Genomic DNA, 16,032 nt, shown 5'->3' with positions numbered 1-16,032 from the left:
CAGCTTAGTGGCTCTTTAGGAGCATTTTTGGAAGCACTTTTCAGCAGCTTTACCGTGGTCATTAGGAGCCGAGGCTGATTAATGTGAATGGTCAGGCAGACTCTGGCTTTTCTGAAGGGGAAGAACAGAGTGGGGTGAAGGGTCCCACAGGAAGTGTTTTGTGTCTCCACACAAAGGGAGGGCTGACCTCTTAAGCCCCTCAGAGCCTCTCTGCTAATACCCTCACCGGTGCCTACAAAGACACAGGGGATGCCATTTCACCACTCACAGTTAACAACACACACACACACACACAGAGGAAGAGAAAGGAAAAGGAAAAGTTCACTGAGATTAAAACAGCAGAAAAGTGAACCTCGGTGCAGTGGAGTGAGACTCCCAGAGTTTAATCCACTGACGGATCAAACGCACAATCTGACCTCAACTCAAGTCGTGTCATTCAGTCATTTCACACAAGAAGTCAACGTTTATGTCGCTGTGTTCTGAAAAAACTGTGAACTGAGTTGGTTTTATTGTGATTAGAGCTGAAAATTTCACCTTTTAGCATTTTTACAAAATAAACATGTAATATCTATGTACTTTACTGATCCCAAAACTGGGAAATTCCGACATGATAATGTAAAATGAGTTCTTATTTGTTGTGATGAAATATGTGTCGTAAAAATCACTATTACAGCTCTAATTGTCATCTATAAATAAAATAAAACTGCCGCATTTTCTGATTCTAATGCAGCAATTTACTAACTTTGATTTAAAAACATACGTGGTTCTCACGTGAGACTGTGGTGAACTTCCAGGAGGTCTGTGAACAGTTTCCAGATTAAAATTAGCATGATATATAATCACTCCCCGTTTTTCAAAACAAAAGTCTCCCCCAGTGCAGCAAATAAGTGAGATAGTTGATAGATCTGAGGAAAATGCATTATTTTGATTCCAGAATATGTATTATTTCATCATGTGGAGCTAAATAATATTGACGGACTTTGTTGTACAATCCTTTTATTTAGTCTAAAAAGACAAAAACAAAGAAATCTAAGAGCTGACGTCACAGAAGTCAAGAAAATCAGATATTTAAGAACTAAAATTGTCAAATTAAAGGCTTCAAATGTTCATTCTTGTACAACTAGCAAAAGAAGGAGGCAGATTATCATTGTTTACCTTTGTTCTAATAGACTTAATTACAATGTCCCTTTTGCTGTAAGACACTGATGATAAATCATGGAAAAAGTGGTTTATCCTGGAAAAACTTTAGTTTATTCTTCATTCTAAGGCAACAATTTACAATTTTTCTGCTACAAAAATGGTTGCGTTCATCTGGACCGATCGCTTTTGTTCCAGAACTTCAAGAAAAATTTTATTTTTTGCAACAATAGAGGAACAACTAGCAAAACAAAGACTTTATATGTGTGTAAACCTTAGCTGGTATCAAAAGAACTAGTACTAGTCACCAGAAAGACGCATGATAAATTGGACAATTGTAGTAGCTGTTTATCCTGAATTCTTCACCTTCACTCAAGAAAACCAGACATTAAGGGTTAAAAATGTGTAAATTCTTGTACGACGAGCAGAAGAAAAGCCACTTGTGTTTGTAGCCGCGGCGCGTTCGCTGCACATCCAGACCTGAAAAAGCCTTAAACCAATAAAGCTGAGACACTTATTAGTAACATCTCATCACTATAGCTCCTGTCAATCACAGCGCGGCAGCCCGAGGACGACGCCTTGTTAGTCACAGTGTAGACGAGCGATGGGGGGGCGACCTGTCTCTGCAGGCGGGGTCACAGATGACGGGCGTCCCCACAGGACGACAACTGACAGACAACTGACTACAGAGACACGTCCTGGTTGTCCTGAAGGTTCAGAGGATTCAGAACCTTCAGTGACGGACGCGGCGATGATATCTGTGATTTTTCAGCTTCTTAAATGTGAATAATGTCCGGTTTATTTGCTCCACAAAACAAAGAAATTATTTTTGCTTTGTGGACCAAACACGAGACGTTTGAGAACATTATCGTTTTGAAGGTTTGGGAAACAACAACATTTTTCAACATTTTATGGACCAAACAAATCACCGCAACGTCTCAAACGGGCTTGTTCAGCGTCGCCGTGGCGAGGATTTGTTGGAAAAGCTGTGATAAATCTTTACGACACCTCTGAAAACCCTGGACGTGTAACGCGATACAACAAATCCCTGCACCTTTACATTTCTGCACAAACGGCAGATTTCAGCCGTGTAAATATTCATCACTGTCGACCGGTTAGCTCATTTATGTCCCGTTATAAACCGTATTAACTCTTAACTTAACGATAAAACTGCAAACTCGCTCGACACATTGTTGGTTCTGCTGAGGTTGTTAGCATATATTTGGATGTTGAGCTAAATCAGTTTATTGTCTTGTATTTCTATTTAATTCCTCGTATAGCTGTGACACATTCTTACACTTTATTGTAATATTTTACAGTTTATTTTACTGTAAATAAATTCTTCCTCTTGTTTAAAGTTGTTTATATCTCCTTAAACATCTCATTTTATTGTATGCAGATGGGTTAGGGTTATCTAGATAGACAGACAGACAGACAGACAGGTGGATACTGAGCTAACTTATGTATAGAGTATATTTAGCCAGCTAGTATGTTTTTTTGTGTTAGATAGCTAGCTAGTAGTAAGCTAGCCGACAAAATGAACTATTTGTAGCTTTAGCTAACTTCAAGCTGGTAAATTTTGTCGGCTATTTTTTTTGTTAGCTGACTAGCAGATAGATAACTTTAAACTAACTTATGTATAGATAGAGTTTGTTGAGCCCAAATACGAGTAAATTTAGCCAGCTAGCATGTTTGTTGTGTTATATAGATAGTTAGCAGTAAGCTAGCTGACAAAAATAACTATATTTTGGCTCAATAAACTTAAATTATGTATCCTAACGGTAGCTAAAGTATTTAATCACAGTATCAGTATCCGTCCATCCTACGAGTGAAATGTTGAAGGGAGACTCTTAATGTTTGTGCACTTTGTGGTAAACTGGAAGGTAAACTTCAGTAACGAGGTGTTTGATGGTTCCTGTTCCTGATGCAGGAAACCACCTTCACTCGTCCGTCTCTTTGATGCTGATCTCTGAGATTGACACGTCCTCCAGGGTGGAAACACCGGTCCTGACCTCACCCTGGGACTTCCACGACCTGGACACTGTTCCTCTGCCGTGGCCTCTGGCCTTTGATACGGAAGAGTTTCACTCTCTGCTCGCCCCTCCCGCTACAATCCGCCCGCTCCACGTCAGATAACATATGCACACTCTCCAAAAACCACCTCGCCCGTCTCCTCAGAGCTGGCTACGGGCCGCTGAGTACGAGCGGAACAATAGCGGCCTTTCAAGCGGTCTGCGCCGGGCGCTGGGAGAGGACCGCAGTCCTGGGACCCAGTCAATATTTGGACGCAGTTGCCTTTTTGTGTCCGTTTTTTAATCCAAGCGGAACCGAGCAGCAGGGAGCCGGGGGAGAGGGCCCAGAGGGGACAGCGAGGGTAAACACGGTGAACAATGAGGACTGGGGAAACTCACAATGCCACTGGGAAAATATCACAACATCAGCTCACAAAAAAAGGTGTATTGTTTCTTTAAGTGGAGATTAAAAAGAGAGCGGTGTAAGAAAAGCAAATAGCGGAGGTTATTCTGCCGCGAGGAGACGTGTGCGCGAGTCACGGAGCCCCTGACCCCAAACCAAAAATAACCCGAGAATGAGGGAAAAAGATCATTGAGAGTCTTTAGAGTCAATGAGTGCAGTTACATCACGTTCCCTCTGGTCAGGATGTTTGAAATGATACAAATGCAAATGTTGTGCTGCTCACATCAAAGCCACTTCCTGCTCCGCCGACAGACACACAGATGAGTGCGTGAGATTAGCTTTTTACTGCCTGCATCTTGTTATTGTTGTTGTTTTCCTCTCTTTTCCATTCACACTGGTCACAAACCAGTTTCATCCTGGGTTTAAACTGGTTTCCTTCACCACTTCAGTTGTGTTTAATCGACTCTGCATCGTTGCTACTGGCTGTTAGCATAGCTGTTAGCTAACCTGAGCCTTTTAACAACTTCAAACAGAGCTCGGTATTTTTTAATTTCAAACATTTTGTTCAATTAAAAGATCGACTGAAAGACAGACTGAAGTGGACCTGCATTAAAAGACACGTGAACAATTATCGCAGTTGCTAAATGACTCAGATTTGACAGAAATGATTCATTTTAGCATCTCAGTGAAAACTTAAACTCGGGTTTGTTAGTTTTTCTGTTGTTTTGTTGATTTTTACGTTTAGATTTCTGTCTCGTTTACAACATAGCGCTAAGTTGCACATTCATCTTCCAGCTGTTAGCATAGCTGCCAGTCTTGAGTGCTGTTAGCTAACCTGAACCTTTTAACAACTTCAAACAGAGCTCAGTATTTTTTATAATTTCAAACATTTGGTTCATTTAAAAGATCGATCAGCAGCATTAAAACACATGGTGATGAATATAATAGTTGCTAAATGACGCAGAATTTGTTTATAATCACTCATTTAAACAACTTTATACACTGAACTTTACTTTTTAATAACTTTGGACAGAGCTCAGTATTTTTAAATTTGAACATTTGGTTTAACTAAAAGATCTATTAAAAGACAGTGAAGTATAGAGCTACAATAAAAATCACATTGTAGTTATTTTGACAGATGTTGCAGCTGTTATTTGATCATAATTGGTCTGGTGATCCAGGTTTGAATCATTATCATTATTATTATTTTGAAAGGACAGCTCTAGTCACAGGTCACATGACTCGCTGCAGAGTTGCAGACACATGTGCATTCCTCGCTCACTTTATGGTCACATGAGGTTAGCGGTGCAAATCTTTCTCAGCAGCCTGTGTTTAGTGAAGTATTTAAGTGATATTTAAGGGGTTTTTAGATCGTATCTGATTTTATGTTTTCCTTTCTCTAACATCTGACGCAGTCGTCTTGAAGTATGGGACAGACAAGTGGGAATGTTGTTTCACCAAGTTTGTGCAGGAACAGCGAGGGGAAAGATAATCTGGATTAGGACTGGGCAACGTCGCAGAAACACAGTTGGAGGTTGGACATATGTGATCACTTTAAATGTTTTTACCCCAGATATGTGAAGTATTTCTGTGCTTAAACACTTTTCTGTTTCTTCAACTTCCATTTATGGGGGGTAATTATTGAAAGACTTTATCTCGGTGACCTTTCCGGCGTTAATCTGGACCGTCGGAGACGTCTTTAAAGTCAACAACTGCACTTAGAAGGGAGGGAAGTTTGATTGTCTCACAGAGAAATGTGTTGCATCTGCCGGGGCTGAAGCTCTGGAGGAGAATTATCAGGGATTTAAGGGAAAGCCCTGGGGTGACGGTCTTCTCCCTGAACACTGGGATCCCTTCTCTCTCCAGCTGTCACGTCGCCGCTCCCACCCAATGAGCGTCTTTGATGAGGAGGGGTATCAGTTTCCATGGCGTCGGAGACACAAACAGCTCGGGAGATTAAGGACAGAACTCAGGCCCCCGATCTCTCCGCTGATCCCACCTATCGGCAACAAATAAACACCTCGGGCCTCGGCGACGCCTGCGCGCGGGACCATATGGACCCGGGCGGGTTTTAATGAAGCAGCTAAAGAGCTGCTGAGCAGGAAATTCACTAATAGCCGCCCTTGTCAGAGCAGCGGTAAATACCCCGCTCTTACACTTTAGCCCGTCGTTTGGTTTCTGGAGCTGACGAGGAACATCTGTGGCTCATTTTTCTTACATGACTTTTCCACCGCGAGAGGCCGCGGCTTTTGTTTTCCACATTTTGATTTCATGCCACTTTTCTTACAAAACACTGTTCGACGCTGGGGTTTTGTGAGCTGCAGCTATACCACACTATACGATGATTAATAAAAGCTGTTAATGACGCTCTGAAGGTCATTTTGTCTCCAAAAGCTACTTCGATGACAAAGGTCGACACGTTTCTGGTTGAACACACTGAGAGGACTGTACGTATGTTAAAATCCTTCATTTGGATCAAAAGCAGCATTTGAAAAGCAGTTCATGACTTTAAAAAAACACTTCTTTGAATGTCATCTACAGAGGTTTGATAAACTTACCACAACTGATCATCAGTTTTCACATTTTTGGTTATTTTTCAAAGCCAAATGTTAAAAAAATAGCTCTACTGTACTGTTTTATATGAACAATACTGAATAATATTGTATGTTACAGCCAGAAGTGTCATATAGATCCATTCTAGCAACCAACACTGACATATGGGATCAATCTAATGTCTTATAGCTGTGTTTGGATTAAGTTCGGAAACAGTGAATTCATTTACTAAAAGTTTCTTTTAAGGCACAAGAATCTGAGTTAAGTAAAAAAAAAAGTTCTTAGTGCTAGTGTTTTATTGTGACGTACCACAAGGGGGAGCCTGTAATGTTAACATTAGCATTAACATTATCCTACATTAACAAACACTAACCAGTGTGAACGTGCTGAATACTTTTTTGGAAAAAAATAAAATAAAATAAATAAATAAAAAAAAATTGATTTTCTTCATCTTATTTTTACTTAGCTTAATATTAGCTAAGATTAACAGCAACATAAGAATCTGGAAACATATACGCAGTTCATAGACGCATATTTTTACAATGATCACAATAACTTTAGTTAGCATAATGTAGCTAATATCACAGCATCTAAAAAAACTCTCAAACCAGTCTATTGATCGATTGTCGCAGCCCTAATTTGATCTGTTTTATCGGAAAGTGGCGCTGATAAAAGTCGCAGCAGTGACGGATCGCGATTTGACGCAGTACGACTTTGTGATATTTTGTTTTTCCCTCTGTGAATCTGTCCCGCGGTGACACTCGCAGAGTCAGCATGTGTTGTGATTCAGTGTTGTATAAATACAAGTGCGTCGGATCGAAGCGTGCGGATGCTACACATTACTCTCTCCATCACTGAGCCTGTGCTACAAACCACATGAGTCCACGAAGGAAAAGGAGTCGAGAAAATGCTCCCGTTTTTTTCTTCCTTTTTTCTTGTTTTTCCCGCATTTGCTCCAGGTTTTTTTTTTCTCTGTGAATCATCTCCATATTTCCAACATTATGTCCAAACCAGGATCAGTCCCAGACGTTGGGAGAGCTGCGTGAACGTGAGCTCAGCTGACGCACAAGCACACGACGACCGTGCAAACGCTCTTAACAGAACAATTATCTCAGATTATTTCTGCAGGTACTGGGCATTAAAATAAAAACAGCCGTGGGGAGGAATTACATCAACTGTGTCAACAAGTCAAAATTCCTGATTCTGGAGTTTCATTTAATTTCATTAAGTCGCTTCTACGAGAAGCAGAGACAGAGTTGGTCCTCCGGGCTGTGGATTCCGTCTCCGTGTCCCCAGAGTCCGGCTCGCCTGAGCCTCATCAGACACCGAAGCACATTTATCTAAATTACACACGAAAGTCTTTCTCTGCTGCGCCCGTTTATGTTTTTTTTTCCACCAACAATAAGAAAACATGAAAATGTCATCGCATTTCCATTTTTCACGATTCACTTCCCTTTTCAATTCCGCGGCTCCTGTAGAGGATTTCATGAATGGCTGAGTATGAACCGCTGCTCTGGAACTGCGGGTCTTTTTCTCCACTTTGCTCAAATATACAGTAACATGCAGCGAAGGTAAAAAGAGTGGAGGAGGAGGAGGGGGAGGAGGGGGAGGAGTTAGAGAAAGCTCATCTGGAAGTTGGGACTGCACCACAGCAGGTTCCCAGGACTCCAATCCCGAGTATGGTTACATTAAACAGTAGGGATCCGGCATTTGTATGGAATACTGTTAGGTTCTGCTGAGGGTCAGGGACGGGTGGGGGGAGGCGGGGGAAGGGCCCCATCCCCGGGCCTTTAAGCACGACCCTGTGTTACATTAGAGAGCCCGGGTCAGGTTTAGATTAAAGTCATGAATGAGAAAAGAAGACAGTCATTTAGAGTTACTCATTTATTCTGCAGAGACAAAGCCGCTGCAGGCCGGGGGCCGGGGGCCACTGCCGCCGGGGCCCCCGCGGCTGGCGGTACTGCCCCGGTTTTGACCCTGACAACGGTCCCCTCTTGTGCTGCTTAACCCGCGACTCGCCTGGTTTCCACCAAGTGTGTGACCTCAGCATGTGTGGATCTCTCACAAGAGCCGGAGACACGCTGAGCGTCGGCCGCTGCTGAAACTCTGAGTGCCTCCTTATTGTCTGCACCAGCGTGGGAGGAGGGAGGACGGGGGAGGGGACACTTAGACATGGAGGACAACGACGAGGAGGAGGAGGACGACTGAGAAAACTAAACTTGAAGTCCAATGCCACATTCCTACTGGTCCAGAAACACATGTAAACCTGGATTTAATCTGGGTTTTCTGCAGTGTGAACACTTTTTTGGTAAGAACTTGGGTTCCATCGCCAACAAGGCTTTTTAAACAAAACACGAAAATGTGTGTTTTTGGTAAAGTAAGTTTTTTTTTTTTTTTCTTTAACATGAAACGCCTTTTTTGGGACAAACAACAGCACAAGTTAAGCTAATCATGACAGGATGAGGATATCATGATGATGAGGACTTTATTGATCATTGATTTAAACATTTACCAATCGATCTGCAATGATTCTCCGACAGATGAAATTTTGGGTTTGGTTGCTAGCTAGGATCATTAGAATCATGTTTTTTTTTTGGTGACGAAACATTGTTTTTTAACACTTTTTTGGTAAGGTAAGTATTTTCTTAAATTGTGTAAAACGTGTAAAAGTATATGAAGGAATATTTTGAAAATGAGCGCAATAATATCGTGAATCACAACTTAACGTAAGATAATCATGACAGGATATTTGCAGGCAGCTAATTCGACTACAACTTTATTGATCATTGATTCAACATTTACCACTTAATCCACACAGATTTTTATCGGCTTCATCTTTTACTTTCGCAGATTCCTACAAAAACACCATCTTCCAGCCGTTAGCATACTTGGGGACGTCCCTCAGTTTAGTTTAATCCAATTTTTGACACCAATTGAAAGAGAAATCAAAGTAAAAGAAAGCACTAACTGTTTTTGTTGTTCTGGTCTTAATTCTACCTTTTTTTGTCGATTATCAAGCTCAGAATTCACGCTAATTTCAAACCTCTCAAACAATTAAATTAGCAGGTTAACAATACCTACAGTTGTTTCTACCTGTGCACACAACGTAGCATCGTAGCTTAGCAAGAAGAAAACAACAACAACAGCACAGTGGAGCATTTAAACTAGTTATTTTACATCTTTAGTCGCTTATTTGTGAGATTAAAAATACTGATTATTGTTGTTATATAAAGAAATACATTCAAGGCTAACAGCTATGCTAATGGCAAGTGTTGTGGCAGAAATTACACAGGCATTAGCATGGCTGAGTCAAAAATGAGGTGTGTTGTGTTTCTGACTAATGTTGATCGGAGCTTACGTCATGAATTTGTTGAGTCACACTTTTGATCTGAGAGTGAACGCTGAGTAAACACTTTCACTGTGGTGAGAAACCTGCGATTTAAGTGTGTTTTATGTGACAGAGACAGAGGGACAACAACAACCTGTGGACAGAAAAGTCTGTCTGTCTCTCTCTCTGTCTGTCTGTCTGTGGAGCAGGAACTAACTTTGATGTCCACACCACAACATTTGCATTTGTGTCATCAAAACATTCTGACAGTTCCACAGTGTGTGTGTGTGTGTGTGAACCGCAGTGTCACCGTTAGCAACCAACAAACCAGTTTCTCATCCCTGAGCAAATGATGATGATAAACTCTGCTCACTCTTCCTGAAAAGACGTCATCCCGCAAAAACAACAATTCAATGGTGAATAATCTGACAGTTTTTGCCTGTTCAGTGATAGAGCACCTTGGGATTAAGTGTCTTGCCCAAGGAAACGCCGACATGTAAGGAATCAAACCCTCAAACTTCCAGTTGAAAGACAAACTCAGCCACCGTTTCCAAAATGATTGCTCCTGAGACCCAAACTATGTTCTGCAGTTTCACAAACACAAGCTTTGACCAGAAAATGACAGAAGAATCTTGTTAGAAAACACAGACTTTACACTGTGTCAGCTTCAAGAATTCAACATTTCCAAGTTAATGGGAGGTGGAAAGACACAAAATGGCGCTCGACTTGGTACCAAGTAGCCACGAGCTAAACCAGGAACCACCTCGTCACTAACCGACCTGAAGAACACACCCAATTTCACATGTAAGAAAGTACGACTATTTCTTGTTACCGCGACAGTAACACAGTTGTAGTTACCACCTGTTATAGAAACCACCTATTTTAAAAGAACTAGTTGCCTGTTCTTGTTTATATTTTAAGGAGATAAACAGGTAGTTGTAGTTGCAAACTCTTTAAACACCTCAATAAAGTAAGTAAGTGAAATTACTGAGTTCACAAAATGGACAGAATAGCTCTATCCCCCAACAAGGGGGCGTAACCGACTCATTTAGCGTCACATTTGTCGCAATGCTAACGATATCTCACGCATTTCTTATCCAAACTCTCCGTAAGTCATCTGCCAAGTTTGAAGCCTGACAACAGAACCGTTGGAAAGTTACGCAACAAAATATAGGACATTCTTTTAGCTAAAACATCTGAAATGGTCACACATTTGTTTGACAGTGAGTTAGCCGCATTTTGCACTTTAGAAAACAAATCAGGTTTCTGGTCCAGATCGGGTCGTGACACATTTAATACAGAGAAGCTGACATACTGCCACCTAGTGTACGGGACAAGGACGATGGTGAACTTTAACTGCAACTATATCAATCATGACTAGGGTTACAAAGGGCGGAAAATTCACGGTAAATTCCCAGAAACTGTCCATGGGATTGGGAACTTTTGGGAATATTCCAAACTGGAAACTATCCATGGTATTTTTTTTGACAAAGGGAGGTTGAAGCGACACAGTCAGGAGTCAGGAGGGAGTTTAGCAGGCGTATAATGTCACGTCAGAACAATCTCACTCCGGGATTATTTCCAAAGAAACTTTCTTGGGAGGAAAAACCTTGTCATAATTAGACGCAGGCAGCGGCCCAAAGTTTTTCTTTTTGTTTTTTATTTAAACTCAAACACAGAGAGAGAGACTTTATCAGCAGTTGACGGTAAAGCCGTGTGTCACTGACATGTAATAAACTACATCACGTCGACAGAACTTTGGCAGCAGACGTCTCTAAACTGCCACTGCTGCATGAGTTTGGCACCAAAAAATATGCCCCGTCACCTCTAATCCATGGCAGCGGCCTGAAACTGCGACTCAGCAGTTTTTTTAAATCCAACAGCAGCACACTAACTCACTAACCAGTCACTAACTACCAACCGTCATTAAGAGAATGATAAAAAAAATAATATAGTTGACCAACTTTTAAAAAATACTTAAATTAACCCACTGTAATTTACTAAACTACACACATTTATTCTTCATTCATACAGGGTTTGTCAATTAAATTTGTTTTTTTAAAGGTTTTTCTACCATTTTTTGTTTCGTTGCAGCAGAAAACTATTTTCTATATTTAATTTTCAGACAGATTTCTACCTAACTCAGTCGTTAACACTGGAAAAATATTTAAATATTTGACAAGTTCAAATTGGTAACAACTAAATTAAGTTAATTCAATCTAAATGTACAAAGTTATACAAAGATAACTTGCTAAATGTATCCCGAATTAACTTAATCCAGTTGAGTTTTGCCAATTAAAGTCGTTTTTTTAAAGGTTTTTCAACCATTTTCTTGTTTCGGTGTAGCAGAAAACTATTTTCCCAGTGAATTGTGTTTAATTTTTAAGAAAATGTGGTCATTAAAGGACTAAAATGGAGACTAACTAAATATATAACTAAACTACCTTAAAAATCTAATAGTTGGCAAACTTGAAAAAATACTTCAATTTAAACACCTAAATTAAGTTATTTAAAGCTGAATGTACCAAGTTATACAAAAGACAACTTGCTTAGATTATTCTGAATTAACTTAATTCATTTAAATCTGCAAATTAAAGTCATTTTTTAAAAGGTTTTTCAACCATTTTCAGTGCAGAAGAAAAATATTTTCCTGGTGATCTGTGTATGATTTGTAAAACAGATTATGGAGCAACATTTTGTTGCTCATTAAAGGACTAACAACACTTATTTCACTGTCACTGTCACAGGACTTGAACTGAGACTAACTAATGAACTAACGACCTAACTAATAAACTAACTAACCAGGCAGTTTACGCTGAAGAAATCTAAAAAATGCTGAAACCTAAATTAAGTTATTTAAAACTCAATTTACTGAGTTGTACGAATACAACTTGCTTAGTTTATTCTGAATTAACGTCATTCAATGAACTTTAATCACTTATTCTCAATTTAAGTCGTTTTTTTCAAGGTTCGTTGAGCATTTTCTTGTTTCAGAGCCGCACAAATGGAGACAAGAAAAGAAGAAAAATGGCTCATTAAAGGACTAATAACACTTGTTCCACTGTCACTCGCAGTGATTTACGCTGCACGCTTCACTGCGAAGATGAATTCACTGAGCAGTTCTTTCAAAAAGAGGAAAAAGAGTCTGATAAAAGTAGAAAATGTGGCTTTTTTTTCCTATGAAAACGTCTCTGTTTGGCTTTTTCTGATTAACGGTTGTTGTTTTTTTTAATCCCAGCACATGTTCCACTCATAGCGGACACACGCAGCCTCTGCAGCCGCTCACAGAGCCACCAAACCCGGGCACAGTCCCGGCCGAGGCCCCGGGGACTCCCGGTGCAGCAGCAGCGGGACTCAGACACACTCACGCGGGAGACAGGGGACACTTACTTGGGGTTGGTCCGGTTCCAGAAGACGGCGTACCGGTCGGACACCACCTTGGACGCCGGGTCCTGAGCGAACACGCACACACCAACGAGGAGGAAGAGGAGGATGAAGATCATTTCCATCTGCGGCATTTTTCAAAGCGAACGTTGTTTTCCGTGTTACAGTAACAACGTAACGACGTCTGCTCACTTTACTCCCGCACAGGTGTTCTTCCCTGCTCCTCCCGTGGAACTTCTGCGTGATTAAATATTTCCTTTTTGCTCAAAAACTCTTAAATCTCCAGAGTTTTTGGAGTGAAAATCCACAGTTTTTGATTCCCACGGTTTAAGTCCCGTCCACGCAGCGCGAGGACACTTTCTCCAACTCAGTTTCCCACAGATGAGATGATGCGAGGAAGCAAAAGGGAAAAAAAAAATAAAAAAAAATCAGGAACAGGAGAAAACTGAGGCTGAACAAATGTTCCACAGCTGCGGGGAGAAGAGCAGCCACAGTCCGGGTCAGGAGCTCCGGGTCTCCGCTGCTTACAGCGCGAATCAGCAGCTCCGGCTCGGGAAAAGTGGAAATACAGCAACTGCTGCTGATGATTCTGCTGCTGATGATTCTGCTGCAAACAAACAGCGAAATAAACAACAACAATAGCGCGCGCACAGTCTACTGCGCCCGTTTCCCGCTTCTGCTGCTGCTGCTGCTGCTGCTGCGCGTAAAAACGCTCAAAAAACCTCCGCGAGAAAATGTCTCGTGAGCGGCGACTGAACCGAGCGCGAGGCGTCAGTGAGAGAGAAGAACCAGAGAGAGAGAGAGTCACTGTGGTGGAGCTGCGGCCATGCGCTCTCTCCCTCTGTGTGTGTGTGTGTGTGTGTCAGACGGAGCACACTGTAAAAAATGGCTGTCTTTGGTTAAAAACACGTAAGAAGAAAAGTAAGAAGTCGCAGATTAAACCTAGAATTCTGAGATTAAAAATAAGAACTGTTAGATAAAAGGAAGAAGTCTGAGATTACAAATAAGAATTCTGAGATTAAAAGTAAGAAACATTTTAATGAAAAGTTATTAAAAGGTTTAACAGTGAATAATTTCACAGTTAAATCCTGTGAAATTATTCACTGCTGTTTTCAGATGTGTTTGACAGATCATTTTAAAATCACAAAAATCAACATTTAATCTCCAATTTTCCTCCAGTGTGTGTGTGTGTGTGTGAGAGAGAGAGATTTCTTACAGTGGACAGTTTTCACATTGATTTTCAAAAACATCATCAATCCTCACTCACTCATCATGTTTTAAACATACAAACAACAAAATGGTTATAAATAAAAAAGACTAAAGAAATGAATCTAAATATGAGTATAAATGTGTTCCTGTACAATAACATAATTCAGATGATTTTGAAGCGCTTCAAAACACAACAAAACAAAAGTTCAATAGAAATAAAAAAAAAACAAGTTTAAAAAAAATGTAGAAAAGTTAATTAAATAGTAAAATAAACTAAAGTAAATCACACCAATACTGCGGCTACATACTGTGTTTAAATTACATACTGTAACTTTGAGCTCAGTCCATTATTATAATGGAAGAGATTTTTATTTTGCTTATTTTAATATTTTTGGTTCAAATTAACACATTTTCCAATTTTGCTGAGATTATAATTCTCAACTGAGATTATAATTCTCCAGCTGCTTTCAATGCGTCTCACACACACACGCACACACACATTGTTTTGGTGAAAACAATGTTTCTTCTTTCACAGTAAACATCTTCTCATTTCCTCCACAATTTTATGAGGATTATAAAAATTCACCTCCTGCAGATTTCACTGCTGTAGATCTGCTCTGTGTGTGTGTGTGTGTGTGTGTGGGGCGTTCCATGACTTGAGGCGCCACATAGTGGTCGTCATGGGAACAGCACGCTGTGAGGATCCAGGGGAAATCAAACACCATGAATGAAGAAGAAGAAGACGCTGTTTGAGGTTTGAGTGTGTGTGTGTGTGTGTGTGTGTGCGTATGTTTTATAAACTTCACATGTGACGCAGTCTCCCCCGTCCGTCCGTCCATCTGTCTTCTCTTCAACAACTGTGTGATTTATTCCACTAGACTGACTCCGCCCCCTCCCCCTGCTCCGCCTCCACCACTCCTCCACATCTGTAGAACATGCAATTAATGTACCAATAACACGTGTTGATGTGTATAATTCATGTGTGTTGTTTTGTCTGACAGTCATGTGGAACCTTTGTTTCCTGTTCTTTGTTCCCTGTGGTCTGTTTTTGTGGTTGCACCTGTGTATAATACTGAGTTCTAGTTGTGGTCTGTTCTATTTGAAGTCGGAACTCGGGATTTCTGAAGAAACACCTGAACTTGTTTATGTGTTTGTATAAAGTTACACTGTATCCACAATCTTCACAGAATATCCACACTACGACGTCCACACTACACTTTGTCCACACTACGACGTCCACACTACAACATCTACAGTGTCGACACGACGCCGTCCACACCGTATCTAAACTACATCCACACTAAATCCTTATCCTAAACCCACTATTCACACTATGCACATATTTCTACACTGCATCACATTTACTGTATATTCACACAACTTCCACACTTCATCCACACTATTTACACTACGACGTCCACACTACATCCACACATTCACACAATTCACAATACACACATATTTCTACGTTGCATCACATTTATATCCACACCATGCATCCACACTATATCCACACTACATCTGATATGTTCATCATTCACACTACATCACAAGTTTTTTCAAGCCCAACATTGCTGAGGTTGAAAACAATCTAACTTCTGCACTGTATCTTAGTCTGAACGAACACAAAATGAGAACTCAGATAACGATGACACAATTATCTGCATTTCTGTTTGTTTGTTAGTCTGGATACAGATTGTTTCTGTTTGTTAGTCTGGATAAAGATTATTTCTGTTTGTTTGTTAGTCTGGATACAGATTGTTTCTGTTTGTTTGTTAGTCTGGATACAGATTATTTCTGTTTGTTAATCTGGATACAGATTATTTCTGTTTGTTTGTTAGTCTGGATACAGATTATTTATGTTTGTTAGTCTGGATAAAGATTATTTCTGTTTGTTTGTTAGTCTGGATACAGATTGTTTCTGTTTGTTTGTTAGTCTGGATACAGATTATTTCTGTTTGTTAATCTGGATTCAGATTATTTCTGTTGTTTGTTAGTCTGGATAC

The 16,032-nt window shown here is 40.4% G+C and overlaps 1 protein-coding gene across 1 annotated transcript in view; it reads right to left on the bottom strand.

Annotated features, from left to right (window-relative positions):
- Positions 1–13,630, bottom strand: part of LOC122758384 (ephrin-A5-like) — an 86,699-nt gene extending 73,069 nt beyond the window's left edge. Inside the window, exon 1 of the mRNA XM_044012536.1 lies at positions 12,824–13,630. Within this exon, the coding sequence (XP_043868471.1) occupies positions 12,824–12,951 (128 nt within the window). The 5' untranslated portion in view covers positions 12,952–13,630. The remainder of the gene's footprint in view (positions 1–12,823) is intronic.
- Between the last annotated feature and the right edge of the window lie 2,402 nt (positions 13,631–16,032).

This window comes from Solea senegalensis, linkage group LG21 (genome assembly GCF_019176455.1).
Source record: "Solea senegalensis isolate Sse05_10M linkage group LG21, IFAPA_SoseM_1, whole genome shotgun sequence".
Lineage (NCBI taxonomy): Eukaryota > Metazoa > Chordata > Actinopteri > Pleuronectiformes > Soleidae > Solea > Solea senegalensis.
Note: the sequence above shows the minus strand (reverse complement) of the source record. Positions and strands in the feature narration are given on the sequence as shown.